This window comes from Oncorhynchus kisutch, unplaced genomic scaffold (assembly GCF_002021735.2).
Source record: "Oncorhynchus kisutch isolate 150728-3 unplaced genomic scaffold, Okis_V2 Okis09a-Okis19a_hom, whole genome shotgun sequence".
In the NCBI taxonomy this organism is placed as follows: Eukaryota; Metazoa; Chordata; class Actinopteri; order Salmoniformes; family Salmonidae; genus Oncorhynchus; species Oncorhynchus kisutch.
Window position 1 is genome coordinate 2,396,198 of NW_022261985.1, and position 13,284 is coordinate 2,409,481.

Below are 13,284 nucleotides of genomic sequence, written 5' to 3' on the forward strand. Positions count from 1 at the left end.
CCTTGTGTTTTCCTGGCTATTGACTGCAGATGGAGTGAATCTCAATTGTATTTCCTCTCTCCTCATCTCCTCCTCAAAGCACATCGGAACAGATATGAGGTTACTTCCCTCGGATGTTCTCCTCCAATGTATTTTGAGGAGGAGGCAAGGGGAGAGGAAGCGAGGAATCAAGGAAACACAACTGAGGTTCACTCATTGACTAGTGTCGATTTCACCCTGCAGAGAGCTGGAAAGCCGATTTCATCAAGAATGAAAGGAAGAAGCTCATGAACTACAAGGCCCAGCTGGTAAAATCCTTGCAGCCCAAGATCTACTGCCCGTTTGCCGGTTACTTTGTCGAAGCACATCCCTCAGACAGGTATTACAAAATGTTTACTATTTTATGTACAAATTCCGTTCTAGGTTCAGGTTAGGTTTTGACCCCTCTTATTGCTTCAATTGCAGTCACTCAATATAAGTTGCATCCCAAATTGACATTGACAACTGACATAAGTTAACTGACAGGTACATTAAGGAAACTAACACGAAAAACAAAGCGGAGGAGCTCAATGCCCTGATCAAGAAGAGCGCTCCAGGCATAACAACATGGACACCCAAGCCAGGCGCTGTGCTCGATCTGGCCCTGGCTCTGATGAGCCCCAGCCGGTAGGATTGCTCATCAATCAGCAAATCGTGTGTGTCCATGTCTGTCATATCAGTCCATACTCCATAGAAATGCCAACAATTATCAATATTTACAAATCACATTTTGGTGTTTGATGTTTCCCTCTGTTGTCAATACCATTATTACCTCACGTCCCTACATTGTTAACCACTATTACATCACTTTCCTACATTGTCTACCATTATTGCATCACTTCCTTACATTGTCAACCATTTTTACCTCACTTCCCTACATTGTCTGCCATTATTATCTCACTTCCCTACATTGTCTACCAGCATTACCTCACTTCCTTAAATTGTCTACCATTATGTTCTCTTTCTACATTCTGTTTCTTCCTGCATCATTTCATTCCTTTTTAATGTTGTAACCCAGGTAAAATGCACTGTAAATCATGTATGATTTGACTATAACCACAGGAAAGCCATCACCGACCCTCCATCCGGGACAAACATCTATAAGGACAGTTGGGACTTTGATTTGTACGTGGATGAACTGAACAGGGCCATCACCGCTGAGATATTTAAACATAAAAGCTGGATCCAATTTTATTACATCTGGGCAGGGTTTAAAAACTACAATCTAGTTGTCCGGGTAAATATTGCAGTCCATATAAAAGTCCTCACAGCTCTTAGTGCTCTACTCCACATCTACAAGCTGACTCCTGGGGTGGATTCATTAGTCGCAGACTGTTGCAAAACGTTTTTCAACAGAAACCGATTACTGTTTACTCTTGGAACCAAACGGAAGCCTGAATTTGTCCAATAGAAACTTGTTTTCACTTCAAAATATTTTTCGTATGGATTAAACTTTTTTGCCAACAGTCTGCAATTTAGGAATACACTCCTGGTTACTCCTGACTCGCATTCAGTAGGCAGTAAAACATGCAAGGAAAATGTTTAATATTATTGGACAATCTATCAATAGACAATCTCCTTTTTAAAACGTTTCTAGGTTTTGTACCAACTGAACGCGAACCCTTCCATTCACTTCCTCTCTCTGCAGATTTCTGGAATGTTTAAAACATGTACGGATGCTCTCACGGACACAGACTAAGCCTATTCCTGAATTTAAAAAAATTTAAAGCTCAATGGAGAATCTTTATCGAATTTTTGGGGGGTTCCAGGACTAGGCTTAATTTATGTTCAGGAAACTACCCTTGGAACAGCTGGTTTTGGCTGCTTGGATAGCCAGATGGGCAGGCTTGACACTTTAGGGACTATGACCTTTGGTTCCATTGTGCCAGGCATGTTCAATCAATTAGAAAAATAAAAATACATTTTTAACCCAAATCTAGTGGGTTCGAGGGTTGCCTAACTATTTGTAATATGTATTTAAGGTCATAGAGACAGATGAGGACTTCATTCCGATAGACAATGGCTACAACTATCTGGTGGACTTCATGGATCTGTCCTTCCCTACTCAGAGGCCCACTAGAGAGCACCCTTATGAGGAGGTGAGCATGGCTACAACACCTGCTCACCTATATACTATTAAGTACACTGCACTCAACTTGAGAAGAATCAAAACAATCATTGTGGAGCAGGAACATAGCATGTTACAAATCTGTCATAAGGGTGGCAGGTAGCCTAACAGGTAAGAGCACTGGGCCAGTTATCGAAAGGTTGCTGGTTCAAATCCCTGAGCTTACTATGTGAAAAATATTTTGATGTTCCCTTGAGCAAGGCACTTACAGTGCATTCGGAAAGTATTCAGACCCCTTTACTTTTCCACATTTTGTTATATTACAGCCTTATTCTAAAATGGATTAAATAAAATAAATCCTCATCAGTCTACACAATACCCCATTTTGACAAAGCGAAAATAGGTTTTTAGATGTATTTTTGCAAATGTAAAGAAATTATACAATACCTTTTTTACGGGGCCTGCCGGGTGGCGCAGTGGTAACGGGAGCTGTACTGCAGCGCCAGCTGTGCCACCAGAGACCCTGGGTTCGCGCCCAGGCTCTGTCGCAACCGGCCGCGACAGGTCCGTGGGGCGACACACAATTGGCCTAGCGTTAGGGAGGGCTTGGCCCATCGCGCACCAGCGACTCCTGTGGTGAGCCGGGCGCAGTGCAAGCTAACCAAGGTTGCCAGGTGCACGGTGTTTCTAAACAATTGGATACAACGAAAAAGGGCTAAAATAATTAAACACACAAAAATGACCTTTTTTACATAAGTATTCAGACCATTTGCTATGAGACTCGAAATTGAACTCAGGTGCATCATCCTGTTTCCATTCATCATACTTGAGATGTTTCTCCAACTTGACTGGAGTCCACCGGTTGTAAATTAAATTGATTGGACATGATTTGGAAAGGCACCGACCTGTCTATATAAGGTCCCACAGTTGACAGTACATGTCAAACCAAAACCAAGCAATGAGGTCGAAGGAATTGTCAATAGAGACAGGATTATGTCGAGGCACAGATCTGGAGAAGGGTACCAAAAATGATCTGCACCATTTGAAGTTCTCCTAGAACACAGTGGCCTCCCTCATTCTTAAATGGAAGACATTTGGAACCACCAAGACTCTACCTAGAGCTGGCCGCCTGGCTAAATTGAGGATTCGGGGGAGAAGGGCCTTGGTCAGGGAGGTGACCAAGAACCCGATGGTCACTCTGACAGAACTCCAGAGTTCCTCTGTGGAGATAGGAGAACCTTCCAGAAGGACCACCATCTCGGCAGCACTCCACAAATCAGGCCTTTATGGTAAAGTGGCCAGACGGAAGCCACTCCTCAGTAAAACGCACATGCCAAAAGGCACCTAAAGGACTCTCAGACCATGACAAACAGGATTCTCTGGTCTGATGATGACCATGACTCTGTGCTTGAAATTCACTGCTTGACTGAGGCAACTTACAGCTAATTATATGTGTGGGGTACAGAGATGGGGTCGTCATTTAAAATAACAATGTTAAATAATATTATTGCACACAGTGAGTCAATGCAACTTGTGACTTGTTAAGCACATTTTACTCCTGAACTTATTTAGGCTTGCAATAACAAAGGGGTTGAATACTTATTGATTAATTATTTTTAATTCATTTGTAAACATTTCTAAAAACACAATTCCACTTTGACATTATGGGGTATTGTGTGTAGATCAGTGACACAAAACCTAAATGTAATCCATTTGTAATTCAGGCTGTAACACAACAAAATGTGGGAAAGGGGTGTGAATACTTTCTGAAGGCACTGTACACTGCAATCCACTTATGAGAAGGATCAATACAAAATACAACTAGGGCAGAAACATACCATGATACAAATCTGTCATAAGAATAACATTTCCCTGGACTCATGTCATTCTCATAAGAGGTGAACGCTGTACGAGGCACAGACACACCGAGATGGCAGGCTACTGCAAAACTTTAGGGTTTTGAATATGTTGTGGTTGGCAGATGGAAATCTGATGCCAAGCTGTTTTCAGTTGAAGATAATTGTTTCTGGCTCAGTTCTCACTACTGCCTTAAATGTAAGTTCCGGATTACGGAACGGGCACACAGGGCAAAATGTGTAGAACAGTATAACTTGAACAGCACATTTTTCTCTCTGCCCCATGGCAAAATGTGTTGAAATGCAAGAAGTTAGCTGTTTAGCTGGTGGTAGGGGACCCGGGGCCCCAAATGCTGTAGTCCTGCCCTGCTTAAATGCCAACATGCTTTGTAAGGAACCGCCATTTATTTGCAAGTGGATCATTCGTTTGTTTTCCATTTCATGTAACTTGATTGGACTGAGAGATAGACGGTGTACTACTTTCTCTTCTGTAAAGATCAAAAACAGGATCGGTGTCATGAGACACGTGGTGAAGAATGGCCTTCTTTGGGACGACCTGTACATCGGCTTCCAGAACCGTCTGAGCAGAGAGCCAGACGTCTACCACCACCGGTAAGACCTCGTCTCCTCACCTTCCCTCCTTTGCTTCCTTCCTCCCTTACCAGACATCTACAACCACCGATAAGCCCTCGTTTCCTCACCTTCCCTCCTTTGCTTCCTTCCTCCCTTACTAGACGTCTACCACCACCGGTAAGTCCTCGTCTCCTCACCTTCCCTCCTTTCCTAACCACTACCAGTAAGCTCTCGTACCGTTATAAAGTCTATTGTATTGCGTTGCTGTACATTAGAGCAATGATTCTCAACTGGTGGGTCGGGACCCTAAATATTTGACCTGTCTTGGTTATTTGTTCAGGTTCTGGAACCACTTCCAGACAGAGTTGCCAGTCGCTGGGCCGGACTGGGACTTGTTCCTGCAGCAGGTGTCATCATACCAGAGGTCTGCTGAACCCCAGGGAATCCAAACAGAAAGTGTCTCTGCTTCTACATTGTCTTAGAAAAAAGCAGACTGTACTGTCTCATGAGAACCAAGCTTTGTGCCTGCATCTATTAATGAATAGTAATGAATAAGAAGAGCTGCTCTCCCTGTCACTGTAGGCACCACCAACCTCCCTGTGCTACTGAAAAAGGGACGTGGCTGACAAGATTTAATTTCTGAATTGGTTCATTTAGGGTTCATTTTCAAATTGTTTTTTTCATGTAATGGTGAAATCTGTTAGCATTAGCGTCTATTGTTGCTTGGCAGGTCTGTATGTAGGGGACTAGTAACAAAAAGTAGGAAAATATATGCACTCACTACTATGTCGTTCTGGATAAGAGCGTCTGCTAAATTACTAACATGTAGAATATGAATAAACTTTATCATTGATTATCATGTGTATTATTGATTATATGATTTTGGACGTGTGCTGACAATGCATTTGTTACTCGTCCAATATTTATTCATTGAACACAATTAATTTTTTATCTTTTCATAACAAAAATAAAAATAGGTTTGGGTTAAGTTAATGTTAGGGTTAAGTTAATGTTAGGTTAATGTTAGGGTTAAGTTAATGTTAGGTTAATGTTAGGGTTAAGTTAATGTTAGGTTAATGTTAGGGTTAAGTTAATGTTAGGTTAATGTTAGGGTTAAGTTAATGTTAGGTTAATGTTAGGGTTAAGTTCATGTTAGGTTAATGTTAGGGTTAAGGTAAAGCCAGTTTTAGATTTTGGCTAGTAAGGCTGTGAATAGGATGCTGGTCAGAGAAATCAGCTTAGTTATTTATGAATGTACAGATATAAGTCTATTGTATTAAGCTGCTGTACACTGTGGCTCAACTAGAAGTTGTCAACTTAAAATGTGATGAACTGTTGTGTGATTTCAATGTACCTGACAACCAATGAAGTTCCTCTGGGAGAAATCAAGTTATTCTACGTTATGAGTAGGACCCGATACATGGAATATATAGCTTCTCAGAAGTAACTCAATCCTCCAGAAATTATTTTTAAAAGCAAAAATACTTGATCTGTTGCATTGATTGATAGACATGTAAGATACTGTGACAAAGCTACCCAGAGTTACTGTCTGCCTGAAGAGTGAGAAGTTCACGGAACTGACTCAATAGAAGATCAGAAAACCACAGCCTTGTTGAAGTCACACACACACACACTCCAGTAGATTCAAACAGAACTGCTGAATTCTCTCGTTCACACAGATGAATAAGGGAAGTTAAGCTAAGCCCAATACCACACTTACAGCCTTGGAGGATCCTAGAGAGACTGTAGCTCTCTCTAACTATCGTTCTAGATAAGTCTCTCCCTGTATCTTCCTCTCTGTTTCTCACTTTTCAACAATGACATGAAATGACCCTAATCTCCTTATGAGTTGGATGCCACCATCACCAAGGCTTTCCCACTGTCCACAGACGTCAATTCTACGTCTAGTTTTGATTTACGTTTGAGTTGTCAACTGTCAATTCAACGCGAAATCAACATGTCACAATTTCATTGGATTTAGGTTAAAGGTTGGGTGGAAAAAAGATGAAATGTGCTTATGTTGACTTCTTGCAAATCCTATCAGTTTTTCAGGTTGATTCAACGACATCACATGGATTTCTTTCCGGTTGAAATGACGTGGAAACAACGTTTATTCAACCATTTTCTGCCCAGTAGGTTACCTCCATCTTTTGCCAGTTTATTACACTACTACATGGACTCACTAGTACACAGCATTTCACATCGACTTCCTTCCTCCTCACCATCCAGCAGTAAAATATGCAGACGTCTCAGTTCCTGTTTGAAACAAGCTGCTTTACCGAGAAAGGAGATGTGATGTGAGACGTTTGTGACCTGTCCTGGTTCAATCCTCTGTACCTGAAGCATGGGGCAGCTACTGCTGCAGCGATGGCTGTGGGCTGTGATTTTCCTGGGCTCATCTGTCCCTAATATCGAGTCCTCTGAGTACAACCCATTTCCTGGCATCACCGATAAGAAGTTCATCGACGACTGTGTGAGGATACACAACGACAACCGATCCTCTGTGAATCCACCAGCCAGAAATATGCTCTACATGGTAAGCAGTGAGGCAATGAGACGGGGTGGCAGGGTAGCCTAGTGGTTAGAACGTTGGGCTAGTAACCGGAACTGACAAGGTACAAATCTGTCGTTCTGCCCCTGAACAGGCAGTTAACCCACTGTTCCAAGGCCGTCATTGAAAATAAGAATTTGTTCTTAACTGACTTGCCTAGTTAAATAAAGGTTTAAAAAATAAGAGCATGCAACACTGTATTCCCAAGTCAAAACTCAGTAATACCATAATATAGCTAATACTGGTTCCCTGTCAATTATTCAGAATTGGATTGCTTTTGCAGTTGGAAAAGTGACAATTACGAATATGCAATACGTGAATAGTGCTTAAACACTTCCTAAAGTAACAACAATGCATATAAACATTGCCTTGTGAGTAAGCTATAGTTGAATAAGACAGGGCTCTACACTGTCCTTTTTTACAAGAACGTGTAATGCCTAAGTTGAAAACTGTAGGCGCACACAAAGAAATGTAGGAGCACAATGAAACATTTGAGGTAAAGTAATAAAGCTAGAATCCTACATTTTTCGAGGCGCACTGGTGCACCTAAATTAAAATTCCAGGTCGAAGACAAAATATGTAGCTGCATAGGCAAGTAAAATGGTCGCACTGTAGAGCCCTGTAAAACAATGTTAGAATGAAAGGAGGACAAGCCAATCAGATCCATAGAGGCGTGTAATCAGTTTCATATCACAGATACTGTCATTTTTTTAGACACTCACTAATTTGGTTGCATTTTTTTTCTTCAAGACGTGGGATGAGGGCTTGGCCATCACTGCAAGGGCCTGGGCAAGACACTGTGATTTCCAGCACAACATCTACCTGAAAGAGGTCAGACGGGTCCACCCTGTCTTCTCCTCCGTGGGAGAGAACATCTGGGCAGGGTCCCCGCCGTCCACGTTCTCCGTCATGCAGGCCATGGATTTATGGGTCAAAGAAGTGAACGATTACTCATACCAAAGCAATGCGTGTAAACCAAGGAAAATGTGTGGCCACTACACACAGGTACGTGTCCTCTACTGAATAAAACAGCATCGCTGCTAAAAAAACATCAAAACGACAAAATGCAGTTTTAGCGTTGGGCCAATAACCAAAAGATTGCTAGTTCAAATTCCGAGCCAACTAGGTGAAACATTTACTGATCTGTCCTTGAGCACGGCACTTAACCCTAATTGCACCAGGGGCACCATCAATAACAGTTGATCCCTGGCCTTGACCACACTCTCCGAAGCTGTCTCAGGGAGCATGGGATATGCAAAAATCACCTATTTCACACCACACAGGTTGCACACTTGTACATGTGTAAAACAGAACAAATATAAGCACCCACTATTTTACCTATTGTAAAAAACAATGGTATGAATGGGGAACTCAATATTTCATCATCTTTGCCGACTGTATGCTTGCTTGCATTCCCAGGTTGTTTGGGCGACGAGCTACAAGGTTGGTTGCGCCGTCCAAATATGCCCAAATGGCGTCGACAGGACTTCGTTTTCTGATAAAGAGGGAGCCATATTTGTTTGTAACTATGCCGAAGCGTAAGTCAGACTGAATGCACATATTACATTCACAAAGCGTAAGGCAGACTGAATACACAGATATACCAAATGAAATCAAATTGTATTGGTCACATACACATATTTAGAAGATGTTATTGCAGGTGTAAAGAAATGCGTGTGTTCCGAGCTCCAACAGTGCAGTAATATGTAACAATTCATGTACACTGAAAGGAAAATTCCACCCCAAAACTATTTTGGTATTTGTTTCATTAGTCCATTGTATATATAGTCCCAAAAAGTGTTACATGTCAGCAATTTCAAGATACAGTCAGAAGTTTACATACACCTTAGCCAAATACATTTAAATCTAGTTTTTCACAATTCCTGACTTTTAATCCTAGTAAAAATACCCTGTCTTAGGTCAGTTAGGATCACCACTTTATTTTAAGAATTTGAAATGTCAGAATAATAGTAGAGAGAATGATTTATTTCAGCTTTTATTTATTTAATCACATTCCCGGTGGGTCAGAAGTTTACATACACTCAATTAGTATTTGGTAGCATTGCCTTTAAATTGATTCACTTGGGTCAAACGTTTCGGGTAGCCTCCCACAAGCTTCCCTCAATAAGTTCGGTGAATTTTGGCCCATTCCTCCTGACAGAGCTGGTGTAACTGAGTCAGGTTTGTAGGCCTCCTTGCTCGCACACGCTTTTTCAGTTCTGCCCACACATTTTCTCTGGGAATGAGGTCAGGGCTTTGTGATGGCCACTCCAATACCTTGACATTGTTGTCCTTAAGCCATTTTGCCACAACTTTGGAAGTATGCTTGGGGTCATTGTCCATTTGGAAGACCCATTTGCGACCAAGCTTTAACTTCCTGTCTGATGTCTTGAGATGTTGCTTCAATATATTCACATAATTTTCTTACCTCAAGTGCACCAATCCCACCACCAAAACATGCTGCTGCCACCCCCGTGCTTCACGGTTGGGATGGTGTTCTTCGGCTTGCCTCCCCCTTTTTCCTCCAAACATAACGATGGTCATTATGGCCAAACAGTTCTATTTTTCTTTCATCAGACCAGAGGACATTTCTCCAAAAAGTACGATCTTTGTCCCCATGTGCAGTTGCAAACCATAGTCTGGCATTTTCATGGCGGTTTTGGAGCAGTGGCTTCTTCCTTGCTGAGCGGCCATTCAGGTTATGTCGACATAGGACTCGTTTTACTGTGGATATACAGTGCCTTGCGAAAGTATTCGGCCCCCTTGAACTTTGCGACCTTTTGCCACATTTCAGGCTTCAAACATAAAGATATAAAACTGTATTTTTTTGTGAAGAATCAACAACAAGTGGGACACAATCATGAAGTGGATGACATTTATTGGATATTTCAAACTTTTTTAATAAATCAAAAACTGAAAAATTGGGCGTGCAACATTATTCAGCCCCTTTACTTTCAGTGCAGCAAACTCTCTCCAGAAGTTCAGTGAGGATCTCTGAATGATCCAATGTTGACCTAAATGACTAATGATGATAAATACAATCCACCTGTGTGTAATCAAGTCTCCGTATAAATGTACCTGCACTGTGATAGTCTCAGAGGTCAGTTAAAAGCGCAGAGAGCATCATGAAGAACAAGGAACACACCAGGCAGGTCCGAGATACTGTTGTGAAGAAGTTTAAAGCCGGATTTGGATACAAAAAGATTTCCCAAGCTTTAAACATCCCAATGAGCACTGTGCAAGCGATAATATTGAAATGGAAGGAGTATCAGACCACTGCAAATCTACCAAGACCTGGCCGTCCCTCTAAACTTTCAGCTCATACAAGGAGAAGACTGATCAGAGATGCAGCCAAGAGGCCCATGATCACTCTGGATGAACTGCAGAGATCTACAGCTGAGGTGGGAGACTCTGTCCATAGGACAACAATCAGTCGTATATTGCACAAATCTGGCCTTTATGGAAGAGTGGCAAGAAGAAAGCAATTTCTTAAAGATGTCCATAAAAAGTGTTGTTTAAAGTTTGCCACAAGCCACCTGGGAGACACACCAAACATGTGGAAGAAGGTGCTCTGGTCAGATGAAACCAAAATTGAACTTTTTGGCAACAATGCAAAATGTTATGTTTGGCGTAAAAGCAACACAGCTCATCACCCTGAACTCAACATCCCCACTGTCAAACATGGTGGTGGCAGCATCATGGTTTGGGCCTGCTTTTCTTCAGCAGGGACAGGGAAGATGGTTAAAATTGATGGGAAGATGGATGGAGCCAAATACAGGACCATTCTGGAAGAAAACCTGATGGAGTCTGCAAAAGACCTGAGACTGGGACGGAGATTTGTCTTCCAACAAGACAATGATCCAAAACATAAAGCAAAATCTACAATGGAATGGTTCAAAAATAAACATATCCAGGTGTTAGAATGGCCAAGTCAAAGTCCAGACCTGAATCCAATCGAGAATCTGTGGAAAGAACTGAAAACTGCTGTTCACAAATGCTCTCCATCCAACCTCACTGAGCTCGAGCTGTTTTGCAAGGAGGAATGGGAAAAAATGTCAGTCTCTCGATGTGCAAAACTGATAGAGACATACCTCAAGCGACTTACAGCTGTAATCGCAGCAAAAGGTGGCGCTACAAAGTATTAACTTAAGGGGGCTGAATAATTTTGCACGCCCAATTTTTCAGTTTTTGATTTGTTAAAAACGTTTGAAATATCCAATAAATGTCGTTCCACTTCATGATTGTGTCCCACTTGTTGTTGATTCTTCACAAAAAAATACAGTTTTATATCTTTATGTTTGAAGCCTGAAATGTGGCAAAAGGTCGCAAAGTTCAAGGGGGCCGAATACTTTCGCAAGGCACTGTAGATATTTTTGTACCTGTTTCACTCCAGCATCTTCACAAGGTCCTGTGCTTTTGTTCTGGGATTGATTTGCACTTTTCACACAAGTATGCTCGTCTCTAGGAGACAGAACGCATCCCCTTCCTGAGCGGTATGGCGGCTGTGTGGTCCCATGGTGTTTATACTTGCGTATTATTGTTTGTAAAGATGAACGTGGTACCTTCAGGCATTTGGAAATTTCTCCCAACGATTAACCAGACTTGTGGAGGTCTACAATTTTTTTCTGAGGTCTTGGCTGATTTCTTTTGATTTTCCCATGATGTCAAGCAAACAGGCACTGAGTTTGAAGGTAGGACTTGAAATACATCCACAGGTACACCTCCAATTGACTCAAATGTCAATTAGCCGATCAGAAGCTTTTAAAGCCATGACATCATTTTCTGGAATTTTCCAAGCTGTTTAAAGGCAGTCAACTTATTGTATGTAAACGTCTGACCCACTGGAATTGTGATACAGTGAATTAAGTGAAATAATCTGTCTGTAAAGAATTTTTGGAAAAATCACTTGTGTCATGTACAAAGTAGATTTTCTTATCGACTTGCCAAAACTATAGTTTGTTAACAAGAAATTTGTGGAGTGGTTGAAAAACGAGTTAATGACTCCAACCTAAGTGTATGTAAACATCTGACATCAACTGTATATAACATTCAAAATACAGAAATGCAGCCGGTATGATGCATTTTGCATCAAAAGATTCTGCGTTGTGCATCATGATGCAAAATGAATCATTTCTGGAACACCTGGGGATTTTTTGAAAGGTTATTGGAATTATGCAACCTTGCACACATTGTACTTTCCTTTCGGGAAAAAAATAATAATAAGTCTAAGATGCTCTGATTTTAGAAATATGGAAACATTTTAGATCAATTAAAAGGATGTGCATTGCTTTCTCCAGGGGAAACGTGGTTGAGATGTTACCATACCAGAACAGGTTGGAAGAATGCAGCTCTTGTGAGGGCGCAAACAATCAATGCCAGGCCAAGCTCTGCCGTGAGTCTGTCAGCTACCATTTCCCACACCCAATAAAATAAGATGCAGGACAACCCTGTGATGGTCTGAATCTTCAACATATTCCTCCACAACACCCCCAATACTCTTTCCCTTGTACATGCTACACATTCAACACCCAATACCATTTTCTATTCGTGACATAATAAAGCTGCCTTGTCTTCTCTCTTTACAGACAATCCAAAACGAGATGAACAGAAAAGTATGTTTTGAATACGCAACCCTTCATTTAAATGAACTTCCTAAACCACAATGGCCGAATGTGTTCTTTGTGACCAACATTAGCCTTTACTTTTCTCACCTGTGTACAGGTTACAGATGGACCCCCGACTGGGACCCCACCCTGGCCACCTGTGGCCCCTGCTGCATGGCCATATTGGCCATCCGACCCCTGGCCCTTCTCCTCACCTTTGTCGCCGCATTTGGAGTACACAGACTGTACCCAAGCATATTTTTTTACGAATAGCTGAGAGGTTTAGATTAATTGACCTGCACTGTTCTCATTGTTGTCATGGCTTTCTCAATGTGGTCCTGCAGAGCCTCAAACCAAACTCCCATTGTGGTACAATAAAGTGAACTACTACTAAAATGTATATGCTGCTTTTGCTGCTTCCATTAATGTGTTAAAGGGAAAGTTTACCCCAAAAGTTGATTTACTGACCTCAAGGAGTTATGCAGCAGTCGTTAATACAAACTATACGGCAAGCCCTCTAAAGTAAACAATGCCTAAAATAAGAGCAGGAAAAATAGGTCTCAAATAGCTCACACATAAATGTCACAATCTGTGTTTCTGTTAAGTTACATTTTT

At 41.5% G+C, this 13,284-nt stretch overlaps 2 protein-coding genes across 6 annotated transcripts in view; both read left to right on the forward strand.

The window, feature by feature from the left end:
* Positions 1–5,369, forward strand: part of LOC109876982 (cytidine monophosphate-N-acetylneuraminic acid hydroxylase) — a 29,454-nt gene extending 24,085 nt beyond the window's left edge. For all 4 annotated transcript variants that reach the window (XM_031815663.1, XM_031815661.1, XM_031815664.1 and 1 more), the window contains exons 10-15: positions 223–358; positions 505–645; positions 1,081–1,255; positions 2,001–2,117; positions 4,439–4,554; positions 4,856–5,369. In XM_031815663.1, coding sequence (XP_031671523.1) covers positions 223–358; positions 505–645; positions 1,081–1,255; positions 2,001–2,117; positions 4,439–4,554; positions 4,856–4,997 — 827 coding nt within the window. In that variant the 3' untranslated portion in view covers positions 4,998–5,369. The remainder of the gene's footprint in view (positions 1–222; positions 359–504; positions 646–1,080; positions 1,256–2,000; positions 2,118–4,438; positions 4,555–4,855) is intronic.
* Positions 5,370–6,744: 1,375 nt separating this feature from the next.
* glipr1a (GLI pathogenesis-related 1a) lies at positions 6,745–13,069 on the forward strand. Of its 2 annotated transcripts, none has more exons than XM_020469665.2 (6): positions 6,745–7,051; positions 7,817–8,071; positions 8,486–8,604; positions 12,364–12,521; positions 12,652–12,678; positions 12,788–13,069. In XM_020469665.2, exons 1-4 carry the CDS (start codon positions 6,860–6,862, stop codon positions 12,497–12,499), a joined length of 702 nt encoding a protein of 233 aa, XP_020325254.1. In that variant the 5' UTR covers positions 6,745–6,859; the 3' UTR covers positions 12,500–12,521; positions 12,652–12,678; positions 12,788–13,069. The 2 variants fall into 2 exon arrangements, with proteins under 2 accessions (XP_020325254.1, XP_020325253.1); XM_020469664.2 differs by having other exon boundaries at positions 6,746–7,051; positions 12,364–12,458.
* Positions 13,070–13,284: the final 215 nt, after the last annotated feature.

Bases quoted from the DNA above. Each gene is read 5' to 3' on its own strand.
- glipr1a (XM_020469664.2), top strand. From the start codon at position 6,860: ATGGGGCAGCTACTGCTGCAGCGATGGCTGTGGGCTGTGATTTTCCTG. The intron at 8,605-12,363 runs GTAAGTCAGACT...TGCTTTCTCCAG, and splicing joins GTTTGTAACTATGCCGAAGC to GGGAAACGTGGTTGAGATGT. The intron at 12,459-12,651 runs GTGAGTCTGTCA...CTCTCTTTACAG, and splicing joins ATGCCAGGCCAAGCTCTGCC to ACAATCCAAAACGAGATGAA.